General features: G+C 41.2%; 1 protein-coding gene across 1 annotated transcript in view; it reads right to left on the bottom strand.

The window, feature by feature from the left end:
• Abca13 (ATP binding cassette subfamily A member 13) overlaps positions 1 to 15,956 on the bottom strand; it is a 397,315-nt gene that overhangs the window by 259,360 nt on the left and 121,999 nt on the right. Inside the window, exons 28-31 of the mRNA XM_013350751.1 lie at positions 10,041 to 10,154; positions 8,249 to 8,339; positions 4,767 to 4,943; positions 2,698 to 3,004 (exon numbers count right to left, since the gene is read on the bottom strand). Coding sequence (XP_013206205.1) covers positions 2,698 to 3,004; positions 4,767 to 4,943; positions 8,249 to 8,339; positions 10,041 to 10,154 — 689 coding nt within the window. The remainder of the gene's footprint in view (positions 1 to 2,697; positions 3,005 to 4,766; positions 4,944 to 8,248; positions 8,340 to 10,040; positions 10,155 to 15,956) is intronic.

The following is a 15,956-nucleotide window of genomic DNA, read 5'->3' as shown; positions in this document are numbered from 1 at the left end:
GCACAGTAGATTTCCCTGAACTGTTGGTGCCCCCAGAGCAGGGAATTTTTTCACCTGTTCATTTCACTGATTCACCCCAAAGTTGGAGACTGACAAATAGCACATAAATGTCATTGAATACATTAATAAATTAATGAATATGCAACTTGTTCCGTGAACAGCAGGGAACTATTGAAAACTATTGAACAAATGTGCTTTAGGAGTTTGACTTGGGTGACTGAGTCCTTGGAAGATCTCAGCCTGCCTCCGTCTCTGCTGAGTCTCTGACAACGGGCATCTTGGAACTGAATGTTATGAAAGGATGTGTCCCAAAGAGAGGTCTCCAGGATTTCAGTCTTTCAGAGAGGGAAAATAACTTCTTGGCAGTCAAGCAAGTAAAACGAATAGGTATCAGGAACACATAGTGACACCCAGAGAGCAGGTAGCGAGAAGTGACGTCACGGCATCAGAGTCACACCCCAGCATGTGCTCACTCCAGCTTTCCGGCAGCCATGTTTCTCACACACAAGAACCGATCCCCTGTACGCAGAGAGACATGCCTTCCCCTAGCTCAGGCAATGATTCCTCCACAGGGCTCCCACAGTGCTAAGAAGCAGGAACTGAGGCTACCTCCAGCTCTCCGTGAGGACATTTGCTGGTATGTCCATTATTCTTGACAGGGAACACTCTGGCCAAAGTGGAGAGTGTCACCCTGTGGCTTATCTGTGAACCAGACTGGAGAAAACAAATGTGTTACCACCCAGGTACACACAGCCCCCAATTGTATACACAGTGTTTGTAACACATTCTGCAAGCTGAAGGAGACTGTTGTTTTTGAAATTCACCTTTTGTCTTACTCTTTTAGCATTTGAATTTAAATGGAGCATTCGTGCATGACAGGTAGCCAATGACAGCCGTATTCTTGGGTTCAGCTCTTTCAACAAAACAAATACTTTAGAAGCATTTTGTAATGTTAAAAATGTCCAAAGGAAAAACTACCATTGCTTTGAAAAGATAGAAAAGCTTTTATTTTTACAAAAAACGGGGGAATTGTTTGTCTTATCAACCATTCGCCTAGTATGGCAATCCCTCAGTGGAAATGGGAACTTGGTCTCTCTCTGTGTCCCTGACCTTTGCTCTCTCTACCACACTAAGATGCCCCAAAACACACTTAATGAGTTGCCTTCTGGCCCTATCCAGACTTCATCCTACCACCAAAGGCAAGCATCTCATAATGCCACTGTCATCAACAATGTACTGATGAGCTGTAATAGCTGAGGCATATCGCAATGCAGAAAGGAGAGACAAAAATAATCAAGTGACTTGTTCTCAAAGGACCCACCAATCAGCTGGAGAAAACGCCAGACCTCAGAGGTCAGGTTACAGCAGCCATTATGGGCAGTGACATTGAAAGACAAGTATCTGGTCTGTTCTCAGAACTAGACTCACATGTAATTGTCCCTCTAACGACCTTAGGCTCACCCCTCAATTCCTCCAGTGCTTTCAAGGGAGACTCTAAGAGTCCCAGCAGATGCAGTGGACACACAGGGAGAGCAAACAACCCACAAGTTTTGTGACCCAGGAGCAGGTGCTTATGAGAACAGCCTCCATCCCAGGGAAGGAAGGAAGCAAGGCCGTTTCCGCAGCCTTCAGCAGTATCACTCATCTGCTTTGGCTCACACTGTGGTCTGACACACTCAGGTGTGCTAGTGACCGCCTGAGTTCACCGAACCTCTGCAACCTGGAATCTGCGCTCTATCTGCTAAGCGCGCTCTGCCTGGCTCAGCTAATACTGCCCAGCTTCTCCTCCAAGTCGTCTCGCCAGCTGATTCAGCTTTAAACAGTACTTCCTGTTATTACAGCTTATTTGCCAAATGACACAACTTAACTTCCAGACGATCCCAGATTGCGCAAGGTACACCCAAGACAGAGGGACTCGTGTGACTCTTAACCACCCTAAAAAGTACAAGGCACCTGGCCTATTTTTCAAGGATTTAGGCCAAAGAAAGAATCACTTTCCTTTGCTTCCCCAGGAATGAGAAAATAGAGCTGGGAGGCAGACATGCACAGTCCTCCTGGCTGGGGTTCATCAACTTTGTTATGACTTTGTTGAAAGCTAGAGATGTCCAATAATCAGGTTTAAAACTGCACTTAATTACATTAAGGGCCCTCTGAGTTTGTAGAGGGCTCTATTTCCAGGAATCAGCTCCAGATGCAAGCATCAGCAAAAATATAAAATAGGAGGCATATGAGCGCATGCACTCATGCACATGCACACACACACACACACACACACACACACACACACACATTTGCTTCATCCCTACATTATCTGCTTTACCTAATGCAATGTCTACATATCCCTCCAGTCACATGGATTCAGTATAGTACAGGGCACAAAACTAATTCATGTTTTGCTTGGGAAACTGCCTGGAATTTTCTGTTCAAAGACTTTCATTCTGTGTATAGAATCAGTTAAAACCGAGGATAGACTATAGAGCTCAATCATTGCATTCTGCCTAAATAATTCAAATATATATTTTTTAAAAAGAGAATCTTAAGAAATTAAAAGCAGGAACAGCCATTTTAAGGTCATACTTTGAAACAGCAGTAGAGAAACTCAAAGATTTTTTTTTCTTTATTCTGTTCTCTAAGTGCAGAATTCCTCTCCTGGTAGGTAGACACTAGAGAAAAAGGTGGCTGACCACCACTACTCACAAGTCACTGGTGTGGCATGGGTAGGGAGCTGCCTGCACCTGGGTCGTTGGCTCCACGACTTCCTGTCCAGTCTGTACTGCAATGATGGCTCTCTCGATCATGTCTTGCAGTGGGACAAAAATATAGTTATACTTGAACCCATCAGCTGGTAGATTCTGAGGATGAAACTTCCAGGAAGGATATTTTATCAAGTCTGTCCTCATAGTGTATAAGACGTTGATCCGGATTGTATATGTGACATGAGGTGGCAATTTACGACGTGCTGATCTGATGTGTCTGTGTCCCAAAGAACTGTTGAATATGACACCTGGTAGCAGGAAAGAAAAAAAAAGTGTCATGCAACTCACAGATGTGACACACAAGATGGGCAGGATAACGAGCATAACCTGGGATTCTGCACAGCCTCCCATGCCTGCAGTGGTGAATGCAACCCCAGGAGGGCAATCAAACAAGATACTCTGTTCTATCGGCAACTGAAGCAAGACCCTGTAATTCACAGCCCAAGGTACCTTTCCAATTTAAAAAAAAAAAAAAGACGATAAATATTGTGGTATCAGCAACACAAAGACTTTATTCATTTCACATTTTGAATAGACCTGTAAAATGACTCAGAGCTGATCAGATAACCACACATTATCTCCCTGGAGCCACAAGTCCAGCCAGCTGCGCAGAATCTCTGTAGTCTATAACTTATGTCTGGAAGCTTAAATGTAAGATGTTCTCTAAGGCCTAGATTCTCTGTATTTAATGGAGAACTATTACTGTAAGAGGAATTGTGTTCCCTCAAAATGCAAACTCCTGGAGATCAGAATGTGATCACCTTAGGAGAGGGCATTGTGTGTGTGTGTGGGGGGGGATAATTCACATGCATTTGTGTGAGTAGGTGTGCTTAATACACAGACGTGTGTGAATGCATGTGCAGGCATGTGGATGCCAAAGGAAGACATCAGGTGTCCTTTCTCACCATCACTCTCCTATTCCCTTGAGACAGGGTCTCTCACTGAACCTGAAGTTCTGCTGGCAGCCACAAAGCCCCAGCAATGCTGTCCCTGCGGCCTTAACACTGTGGTTCAGTCTCATGTAGATAGCCACAGCTGTTTTGTTTATATTTTTGTTTTCAGCATGGGTGCTGTGGATTTGAACTGAGGTCCTCAAGTTGCACAACAAAATCATTCCTTATCCACTGAGCCAGCCATCTACCCACCCATGAGGATGGTACCTGGAAAGGAGTTGTCATGTTAAAATGATGCTCTCAGAATAGGCCAACATGATCATATCCTTATGAGAAGGACAAATTTGGCAGATAAGGGAAGAGATTATATAGAGGCTTCAAAAGGAGACATGCATCCATTAGCAAATACATGTGCACTGGATACCCTTCCCTAACAGCCATCAAAGAAAACCAATGGGCACCTTAATTTTCTCCTTCTAGTCTACAAAACTTTAATGCAACAAGTTTTGGCTGGGTCCCCCAGACTGAACTTAATAGCATTTTGTTACAGCATCGCTGTGTCTCCAGCAAATTCATCTTAAATCTCAATGAACTCAGCGGAGTTGGAGACATGCTCTAGCAGAAGCATATGTACTGAGCTTGTACAAGGTCCTGGCTTGAATCCATAGCACCAGTCAACAAAGTAATAATCCAATATTTGCTCAAAAAGAACATCGCACTTATGCTGAATAAATGTACAAGCGATAATAGACTCCAACTAGCCATTGTCATTTTTCTTTCCTACTTCAGAGCATCAAGATACTGTGATAGAAATAAAAGTGATAGAGGGAGTCTGAGTACATTGCTCCTGGTGTGAGGTTTTACCATGAAATGAAATCAGAACAGTAAAAATAGACAGGGCAGGTAGTGGTGCCCTAGGGACTGTGAACAGCTGCCTGTTCACAGCGTGGGGAGCATCTTTTCACTAGCTCGGTGCATGCACCTCTGCTCCATTTTATGGTTCATCTAGAAAATACTTTTCCTGAATCCACTTGAGATGTGCTTAGGGAGATGAGACAAGATGACCACCTCCTGGAGCTGGTGCTTTGGTGAACACATATTTCTGCCAAGTACTTACTGGCCAAGAAACTATTCTGCTGCATGAGTTCATGTGCCGTGGTCTCCAGGGCGCCAACAGTCTCCACTGCCTGGAATCGGTCCAACACCACGCAGGAAGAGAGATTGGCCAAGATACCGCCCAAAAACTGGAAGTGTCCAGCCCCCTCATGGTTAAACATCTGATCCAGGGTCTGTCCTGGGGACAGCAAACAAATCAGACATATCAATTTCTCTCTATAGCTTGCTATTTATACCGTGGGTCTTCCATAATTGAACATAAATACAAATGCTTAACTAAAAAATAGCTCAAAGGAGTCCAGTTTTGTCCATACACAAAATTAACTAAGTATTTACCAATAGCAAACTCAGCTTTATACATATATAAGTTTATAAATACATATAAATACTTTATAAATATATATATATAAACTATATAGCACACAAAAATATATTCTCTGTATTACTGATACATCAAATGGGGAAAAATCAAGTAAACTGTGATTTTCATGAAGACTCTTACCTAATCAATAGATGAATTTTTGATGGATTCATAATATGATGGCTCTATTGGGCAAAGTTGAAAAGTAGGAGGAGGGGTATTTGCAGGAAGTATGTCACCAGGGCATGTCCTTTGCCCTGACTTCTTCCTGAATGACTTTTTTTTCTACTTCCTGCTGCCATGATTTAAGATGTTGTGCTACACCCCTTCCATCATGATGGACTGACACTTCTGAAACCCTGAGCCAAATAAAGTGTTCCTTGACTAGGCTGTTTACAACATGTAGTTTTTTCACGAGCAAGCATTGATACTTTTTGTTAATTCTGAAGATAAGATGACATTATTTTTAAATGGTATTAAAAGCATTGCAACAATGATGGCCATAAGCTTCCCTTAATTATAGAATAATAATCCTCAGTCCTAAAGATCCACAGAGGGAACTCCTGCTTAGAATAAGGGTCCACTTGTTACCAAAAAAAAAAAAAAAAAAAAAGAACATTCCTAGTTAGAGTAATTGGACAGCATTCTTTTTAGAATAGACTTTTTAGAAATAAGCGCTGGGAAGATGGCCAAGTACATTGTAAGCATGAGGACCTACCTGAGTTTAGATCTCCAACACCTATTTCAAAAAGCTGGATGTGTCCATACAAACCTGTCACCTCCTTGTTGAGGGTGGGCAGATATGAGGTGAAGGCAAGCAGGGCTAGGTCAGTCTAGCCAAAGAGCAACCAGCTCCAGGTTCAGTGACAGACCCTGTCTCCAGGGAATAAGGCAGAGAGCAACGGTGACAGATATCAAATGGCTTTCTCCAAGCTATGGAAGTGAGCATGGGACTGTTAGTCTAAGCAGAAATTTCCTCTGTGGTCCTTTAGGCCTGAGAATTACAATTGTATAATTAAGAGAAGTTTATTGTCTTCTTTCTTGCAACATTTTTACCTCCACTTAAAAAAATATTTCATTTAATCTTTAGAGTTAAAAATTATCAAACATTGCTTGTTGTGACAAAATTCTTGATATAACAGCCTAGCCGAGGAACACTTTATCTGGCTCTACACACATGGTGTGCACACACATTAAATAAATAAACAATCAGAATAAAAATCTTCACTATGGCTTCAAGCAACAAGCAGTGTAGGAAAGACTTGAATGTCTGAAATCAGATGGGTACTCAGGACTCCTGCCGGTAAGAATCACTAAGACCTAAGAAACCTAAAGCAAGAGAGGACCTGGGTTCAGTCCCCAGTGCTGGCATGGTGGCTCACCACCATCAGGAAACTCCAATTCTGGCAGCTCATATGTCCTCTTCTGAATTCAAGCAATAGATACACATGTGGTGAACATACATGCATACACACAAAACTCTCACACACACAATTCCAAAAAGATCTAAAAGAAATAATTTTTTAAAAGGACTAAGAGGTTATTTATCCAGAGATCCCATGGGGCTTAGACCTCACCGGCTTCCAAAGACATGGACTCTAATAAATACCCATTTTTTTAAATTCAGACTCTTCCCTACCCTAGTGGAGTTTCTCCTCCAGAGGAGAGCAGGCCATAATGGGATTAAAGAAATGTCACCTCACCTCAGCTCTCTGCCGAAATCAAGGAAATATATGATCCACTGAAGGTAATTCCATCCGGAGATATAAATTTATCTCTACTACCTTTCACTATTAAATACCTAGTCATCAATGAGAAATACTTAATAGTCATAGAGATAAAGCATAGAAACAGAATTAAAGAGAAAAAAATAAAGACCAACAAAAGATGAACTGTATAGTTAATAACAGGGAATTAAAACATAATTAGAGCCGGGCAGTGGTGGCGCACGCCTTTAATCCCAGAACTCGGGAGGCAGAGGCAGGAGGATCTCTGTGAGTTCGAGACCAGCCTGGCCTACAGAGCTAGTTCCAGGACAGGCTCCAAAGCCACAGAGAAACCCTGTCTCAAAAAACCAAAAAAAAAAAAAAACATAATTAGACACAATTTTGTTGGAAATAGCCTGGCAATAAAAAAGGTACAAACTGTGCAAAAGGATATAAGTGAAAAATACAACAATTGAAATAAATTCATGGAAGATGACAACTAGCTGATCAGCATAAAAAAAATCACAAAGTAAAGCCGACTGGTCCAATAAAACCACAAGTAGGAAATCTTACATCATTGGTTTTCATCCTGAAAATCACTGTATAAAATCATGGGACCAAGCTAGGCAAGCTACGTATGGGTGACAGCTGTACAGCTTGATCTGCTTGTGGGACCCCTAAGATTGGGAGCAGGGTCTGTCCCAAATGCTTGGCTGGCTTTGGGGAACCTAGTCCTCACTCTGGGTTGCCTTGCTCAGCCTTAAGACAAGGGGAGGAGCTTAGTCCTACCCCAATTTGCCATGCCCTGCTTTGTTGATACCCAAGGGAGGCCTGCCCTTTCTGAACAGAAACAGAGGAGGAGTGGATTGGAAGGTAGGCGGCAGAGTGAAGTGGGGAGAAGAAATACGAGGAGAAGAAGGAGGGGAAATTACTTTCAGGATGTTAAATAAATAAATAATTTTATTTAATAAAAAAATATTATCTTCTGGCTGGTATGTAGTAGCTACAAGATTTTTATAAGTGGATTTGGGCCCCATCCCTAAACTACTCCCTTGAGGATGTGTACAAAGTTCCCCAAATATAAAATTCTTGTGTACTGAGCATTTTATGTAAGAAATATTCAACCTACCCTTACCACTTTGGAAAACAGCACCTCCACCAATTATGTTTCAATAAACGTGTTATACCTGATGAAATGCTTTCCTTTCTCTAGTCTGCTGCAACCAGAGAACGTCAGGCGTGAACAAATTTGGGGCATATCTACTTTAAGCCCTTCATGTTACAGATAGTGAAACAGAAATGGGGAGTGTACAGGTCAGTTTGGTAATGTCACCAGCAACAGCACGGCCGATGAGGTAGGAGCCAAGCACTCAGTCACGGACGGATGTATCCCACCCAAACCATCAGCGCCCTTACCATATGTGTGCAGATCTTCCGTGAGCTTGTCCACATCAATATCCAAGTGGCTCTCTACAAAGCTTCTTATGAATTTGTTTCTCAGGGCATCCTAAAGGAAAGGAAGGAAACTTAGTAGAAATGATGGCATCACACCTTCTTAGTCAATTAATACTTATTAAACTTACACAAAATTTGATGACACAGGAGAAAGAAACACAAAATGGATCCGCTTTAAAGGGAGTTTTCAGACATGTTCTGGTGAGGTTTTTGTCAACTTGGCACAAGCTAGAGCAATAATCTGAGAAGAGGGAGCCTCGGCTGAGAAAATGCCCCCATCAGACTGGCCTGTGGGCTAGTCTTTGTGGCATTTTCTTGATCAATGACTGGTGTGAGAGGGGCCCAGCTCACTGTAGTGCCATCCCTGGGGTGGTGGTCCTGATGTCAGGAAGCAGCGTTCCTCCATGGCTTCTGCTTTGAATTCCTGTTTTCCCTGCCTTAAGTCCCTGCCTTGGCATCCTTTTTGATGAACCATGATTCGAAAGTGTAAGTGAATAACTTTTTCTTCCCCACGCTGCTTTTCTGCACGGTATTTTACCACAGCAATAGAAACCCTAACTAAGGCAAGACATTCTAATAAGTAACAAGTCAGCATCTGATACAGTCTTAAGCCTTGAAAAATAAAGACAATGATTATAAAAATTGTAATTGCAATGGTACTTTAATATCAAAAATGATGGGCAAGTTTTCCTGACAAAGCCATGATTCTTTCCCATAATTCCTCCTCTACACCACCTTTCTGCGGACCAGTTGTGTACAGAGAGGTGATGGTTACACAGAAGGACTTCAGCCTCTCCCAGACCCTCTCTGGGGGCCGACATGCAAAGTCATGCCTTCAAAAGCAGCTAGGGCCTTGCTCTTCTCTCATTGTTTCAATGTTGCCTCACCTGTCAACGGTTTTGCTGTGGAGAGCTCTCCAGAATCAATCTGGCTTAATAAAATTCTGCATTTTAATTTTTGCAATGGGCATGTGTGTACTCCATGAGTGAGCATGGGAGAAGAGGATCATACCTATCCATTGTGGCTCCTAAGCCCACAATGTGAACTGTTTGTTCAGTGATCAACATGTAGGTCAACCATGAACAAAATACGGGCAAATACCAGATTTTCAAGTTATGATTTCATAGATGCCCAAAAGTTTCTAGGCAATCTGCCTGAGTTATCATTTTACAAGGAACAGTTCTTGGACTCTGAGGAAATGGCTCTAGTTTAAACCATAATCTTTCAATATTAGAGTCTTTTTATTTTTACTCACATATGTTAATTATAAATAATAATGGGTTTCATCGAGACATCACCATGTACATATATAATAAATTTTATTGTATTTATGTCCTATTACCTTATCACATTGCCCTCCCACTCCTGCTGAATCCCTTCTTCCCAACTAATCTCTTCTGTTTTTATCTAGTGTTTTGGTTTCATTTTGTTTTTTCTGTTTTGAGTAACCCGTACAGTATTGAAAAATGATAAAATAATAAACTTCTAAATGGAAAGAATGTAAACTATTTAAAAAGCATTAAATTTAATAAAAATTTTAAAATATCAGTATTTAGTAAATTATTAATTTTCCATAGAGCTAATCTGCATGGGAGAAATACTGAAAATTCAAAAAGTTTTTTTAGACATATACAATCTGTTGACAGTCGACTGGGAACTCATTTATGCTTCAAACTAGCTAAATATTTATAGAGCTACCCCAATATCTCAGTCAGATGACAGCAGGAGGTTCCCAGCCCTTGGTCACACATACCTGCAACTGGTTGAACATTTGTCCATTTCCACTTCCCTGGAAAAGTCTGGATAGCTTCAGAAGTGTTTCCGATAAAATTTTTATCTTATCCACGAAGTAAAAAGTATAATTAGCCTGCAATGCAGAGCACATGAAGATGTGTCTTAATTATTATGTCAAGAAAGTCCTCTATCAGCTGGAACAAGGGAGCAAACATCATGTGTGGCATTCATCATAGGAGCAGAGCTTGCAGCAAAGTGCCCAATGCCCGCTAAGGAGCCCTGGCTCTCAGACCTGTCTTCTAGATCTTTCTGTCGCATCATGCCCAACACTCACTGTTGTATCCCCTTGGGTTAGGCCCACTGGCTTGCAGAGCGAATGTCTTCGTACGTACTTAGCAAAATACATTTGCACATATCTCCTCCTACTCTGAAATATGTCCTCAACTAATAGCCGTAATTTTGTTTTGCAACACCAGTAGAGATTAAATGTTATTCCTTTATTGCTGCTGGCAGACTGCATTCCTACACTATTCTTCAAAAATAATTTGATGTTGTAAAATCATGCACAGTCATAAACCCATAAAAATGTTCATACCTTCTTCCTCTCAGGATGAAGAGAATCTATCTAGAGAAAACTTAAATAAATGAAAAGTTGTATCCAAAAATGATGACAGATGCAACAATTATATCTAATACTGAAAATGGTCTTTCATAATGTCAAAAGAGCAACAAGGAAAAAAAGCTTGGGAGTCTTGTCATTTCTCCCAAAGGTCACTGGGAACCTCTCTTGGCAGCATGGGAAATAAAGAACATTCGCTGCAGCCAACCGTGGAAGCCTCAAACGCTTAATTTCAGTATTCAGGAAAAATATGGGCAGAGAGTGTTGTAAGCACTAAGCTAAATTAATACATTGCTGCTTTGGCAGTGATGGAGTGCATACCAAATGCTCAGTATGCTGCTAAAAAAAATCACACAGGCATGAAGAGGGAGGATGCATTATAAATGCAGATAATTTAGTGGATTATAAAAATTCTTAACTCTGATATAGGGAATACCTAAAGAAGACACAGATAAATCCATATAAGTATGTGAATATACATAGATATAGATAGAAATTGATAATAAATTCAATAAATCAAGATATGCTAACTTATATACTACATCCTGACATTCCAAAACCCCAAAAATTTACCACAAATCCACTTCAAATAACAAATTATTTATATATGTTTTATTAATTTTTATCAAAATTTCATGCAAATAATTTTAAAATTTAAAATGTTATCATTAATCATATTTCCTTAAGTTTTAAGAATGTATTGCTGACAAGTGGTGTTGGTGCACACTTTTGATCCCAGCACTCGGGAGGCAGAGGCAGGCGGATCTCTGTGAGTTAGAGGCCAACCTGGTCTATAAGAGGCAGTCCCAGGACAGACACCAAAGCTACACAGAAAAACCCTGTGTTGAAAAACAACAACAGCAAAAAAGTATTGCATAAATTACTTCATAGAAAATTAGAATACTATTAGCTATGTACTGGGTATAGTCAAAGTCCAGATCTAAATACACTTGTTATCAAACTGAAAGGTAGAAGTTCATCATGCAACTAACACATACATAAAATGATAAGGAAAGTCAGAAAGTCAGGTAATATTCTTGCTTCTCCCCAGCTCACTGGCCTTTACAGTGTGCTAAAATATTTTCTAATTTGAGAGAAGGCAAGGTGGGGCATGACAGTAGTTGAGAGGGGTCAAAGGGTGGAAATGGAGGAAATCATATAATTGTAATTTCAACAAATAAAAAAATTTAAAATATATAAGTAAAAAACATAAAACAGAATATCTAAGGAAAAAAAGAATAAAGAAATTGGTCAAGATAAAAGGAAAACCTAAATGACTTACAGAAAGAACAATGAGAGATTCTTCAACATAAATAACAAAATGTGTAAATCTCTGAGAAGCCCAGTTCTCAGTTATTTAATATTCGCTGAATTATTGGGGTTCATCTAAGTCATCTAATGAGGCAATACATGCTGAATCCCAGTTTGCTTTCTGTTGCTGTGATTAACACCATGACCAAAAGCTACTTGGAGAGGAAAAGTTTTATTTGGCTTCCAGGTTCCAGCCCATCTTTGAGGGATGCCTGGGCAGGAACTAAAGTAGTGAGCACAGAAGAACACTGACTGACTTGCTTGCTCTAGCTTGTTCCATTACCTTTCTCATAGGGTTCAGGCCCACCTGTGTAGGAATGGCACCATCCATAGGGCCCTCTTAGATCAACCAGCAATTAATAAAATGGGCCCCAGACAAGGCCTCAGGCCAATCTGATCTAGGCAATTCCTCAATTAAGTTTCCCTCTTCTGGGTAACTCTGGGTTGGGTCAAATTGACAATTGAAACTAACGATGACATCTTGATAAATATAAAATAATCTTAAAATTCAGGCTAATTTATATATAATAACATCAGCAAAGCTATCAAATGAAAAAGTTCCTTATAGCATGTACTGATATATGATGCTTGTTTTTATGTTCTAATAAGATATATGTCAGAAACAAAAAGAAAAATTTCCAAGAAGCTGTAAGAAATCCTCATCCACAAACCACATTAGTTGCATTGATGGGAAAGGTCTAAAACCAGCGACCAAACTGATGAGGATACCTGTCTCCAACAGCATGACCTTCGAGTGTTTTGAGCTAAAAATAGATACATAATAATAATAAAACAGGGACCAGAAAAATGCTCAGTTAGAAAAATCCTTGCCGCTGGGCGGTGGTGGCGCACGCCTTTAATCCCAGCACTCGGGAGGCAGAGGCAGGTGGATCTCTGTGAGTTCGAGACCAGCCTGGTCTACAAGAGCTAGTCCAGGACAGGCTCCAAAACCACAGAGAAACCCTATCTCAAAAAAAAAAAAGAAAAAAAAAAAAAAGAAAAATCCTTGCCTCACAAATATCAGGACCTGAGTGTTTTGATCCCTTAAACCTATGTCAACAGCTGGTTATGGGGACATGCTCTTGAAATCCCAGCAGTTGTGGGGCAGAACCACAAGGATCCCTGGAGCATGCTGGTCAGCCAGACTAGACAAATCAATGAGCACAGGGTACAGTGAGACCCTGGCTCAAAATGAGTTTGGTTGCAGGACGTAGAGAAATCAGTCTTTAACAGGAAGCATCATCCCTGCTCTTGGGTTTCTGTGTCAGCAGTTGCTGTGCAGGCTGCTGGGCAATCAAATGCATCAATACACCCATCACTGGACAGTGCATGTTGTGATCCCAACCTGTCAGGCAAAATGTGTCCACTGCTGCAATACTGACAATACTATTATGGAGTTAACCAAATGCTCTCTGATCAGCATTGAACCCCCACTCCACAGGAGGAAGTTCATGTCTGGTATGGGAAATCTGATCTAAAGCCTATGAACATGAAGGTGACAGGCACTAGTGGGGAACCCACTATTGTTATTTTGCTAAACGTCTGTGATAGGAAATTGACTTCTAAGTGTTTATGTCTGTACACATAAGTGGAACGATGTCAACATCCTGCCCTCCCCCCAGGGCATCATGGGAGAAGGAGTGGGAAACACAGGAGAGCAGAAGGATGGGGAGGAGTGCTGTGAAGAGCGGTCTACTGGCCATGACAGAGGTGCTGCACACAGGATGGCAGAGCAATGGCAGAGAGCTTAGCAGAGAGGTTGTCTGTGTAAGATGTGTGCAAGTCCGAGAGAGGGACTCAGAGGACTGCACCCCTGACTTAGGAAGCGTGGGCAGCTGGTGATGGCTCTCTGGAGGAAAGATAGTCTTCTTTGGCATCATAGACACTGGTAGGCAGCCCATACTCCAGTATAGACACATACTAGTGATGGCTAGACATGATTTTTCTAACTTAACAATGGCGAAAACGTCCATATGTTCCATAGCAACTGTACTTGAAACTAAACTTCAACCTTTCCTCAGAATGCCAACACAGTCTGACCCTCTCTTGTGAGGCAGAGTGGCAGGAAGCCACAGCTACTAGTAAGCATGTGACCATAAAGATAAACAGGCAGTGTGCTAGGGATAAAAAATACATGCTAAGCTGTGGTCCCCATTAAGCCAAGTGAAGTGACAACATGCTCCAATTCTATGCATACTCCTGCAGGCATTATACAGAGAATAAGTAGCGGAGGGTAAGATGCCCTAAACAAAAACAAGCTTCTGGCAGGACTCAGAGTGGTACAATGTCAACGCTAGTGTGCCTGACCTGAATGTGAGTCATAACCCTCATAACTGCCACAGAGCACACTGTACAAAGAGGTACACCCAAAAAACATAATAAATAAACTCTTTTTCCAAGAAAAGAACTCTAAAATCAATGTTTTTAAAATAGAAAATTCTGTGAAATGTTAAATGAGCTACAGAAATTCAAGAAAAAAGAAACAAAAAATATGATGGCCAAACTCAAGGAATAATGTAGTTGTCACTCAATCTGATGAATAATGTTTAAAAGAAACAAATAACAGCACCAACAGAAGGCTGTGGCCCATGTGTTACCAGGGAATATTAGTCAGTAAGAAGGATTTTACACACAAAATTTTAGGGAATTGTGCTTTGTGAAAATAAGTCAACACCCAGCACTTACACACTACATTATCCCGTCTCTTTAACAACTTAGAAATAAGGAGGTGCAGTATAGATCAGGGGTCTTCAGGCTAAGGACTTGGAGACAAGTGGGAAGGACATGGTATGGATAGGTATAAAAGGATAATACCAGGAACCCTGCAATGATGGCCTCACTATGTCTCTGACCTGAGGTAGCTACATGAACTTACACAGTGATGACTCCCCAAAACTAAATACTCATAGGTAGAAATACATACACAGGTAGATGAAAACCTGTGAGAACTTGGTAAAATAGTGAATCTCAGCAATGTCGGGACCTGAGGAATTCAATACAGGGGCATCGGACCCTAGGGGCCCCTCCTGTTACTTCTAACAGTGCATGCAAACACACAGTGAGCTCACAGACAAAGGCTGATCTGTAAAGATTCAGAAGACTAACTGAAATTGCCTACTGAACAAGGAAGTACTATAACAGAAGGAGAGAGGAAGAGGAGAGGTGAGGAGAGATGAGGAAAGGAGAAGAGGAGAGGAGAAGAGGGAGGAGAGGTAAGAGAGAGATGGGGGGAACAGAGCTTAACTAATTTGAGATGTATGAAAGGAAGGAAATAAAGAAAGAGGGTTACGGAGAAGAGGAGAGAAGGGGAGAGGAGAGGGGAGGGGAGGAGAGGAGAGGAGAGGAGAGGAACAGAAAAGAAAGGAGAAGAGATGCTTTTAAGGAATGAAATTCAGCAAATATGTCTACTGTTTCAGTAGAGTTAATATGGTAGTCTATTTTTCTTGTAGTTATTCTTTTAATATAGATAAGAAATTACAAGGTGACTGGGTCATCGCATAAGATATCATCTCCGAGCTTACATTTTTATTTGCTACATCTAATATTCTACTTCTGCATGCTCCTTCTCAGTCAGCTTCTCTCATCATTCCAAGGAGACTGAGGGATTCTAATAATATAAAACTGGAGGGGCTGGAGAGATGGCTCAGAGGTTAAGAGCATTGCCTGCTCTTCCAAAGGTCCTGAGTTCAATTCCCAGCAACCACATGGTGGCTCACAACCATCTGTAATGGGGTCTCGTGCCCTCTTCTGGTCTGCAGGCATACACACAGACAGAATATTGTATACATAATAAATAAATAAATATTTTAAAAAAAACTGGAGACACTCAGAGCAAATGAAAGTAGCTTTCTCCCTTCCCTGCCAAGAAAGAGCATCCCTCAGTTTCTACTCAGCCTACTTCATAGTAGAAAAAGGAAACATCTTGTCCACACTGACCAGAGGGCTGCATGCCTGGATGGATGGAGGAGCAGATAGACAGGTGGACACATGAATGAATGATGGAAT

This window comes from Microtus ochrogaster, linkage group LG1 (genome assembly GCF_000317375.1).
Source record: "Microtus ochrogaster isolate Prairie Vole_2 linkage group LG1, MicOch1.0, whole genome shotgun sequence".
Taxonomy (NCBI): domain Eukaryota; kingdom Metazoa; phylum Chordata; class Mammalia; order Rodentia; family Cricetidae; genus Microtus; species Microtus ochrogaster.
This window is presented reverse-complemented; position numbering and strand designations above follow the sequence as displayed.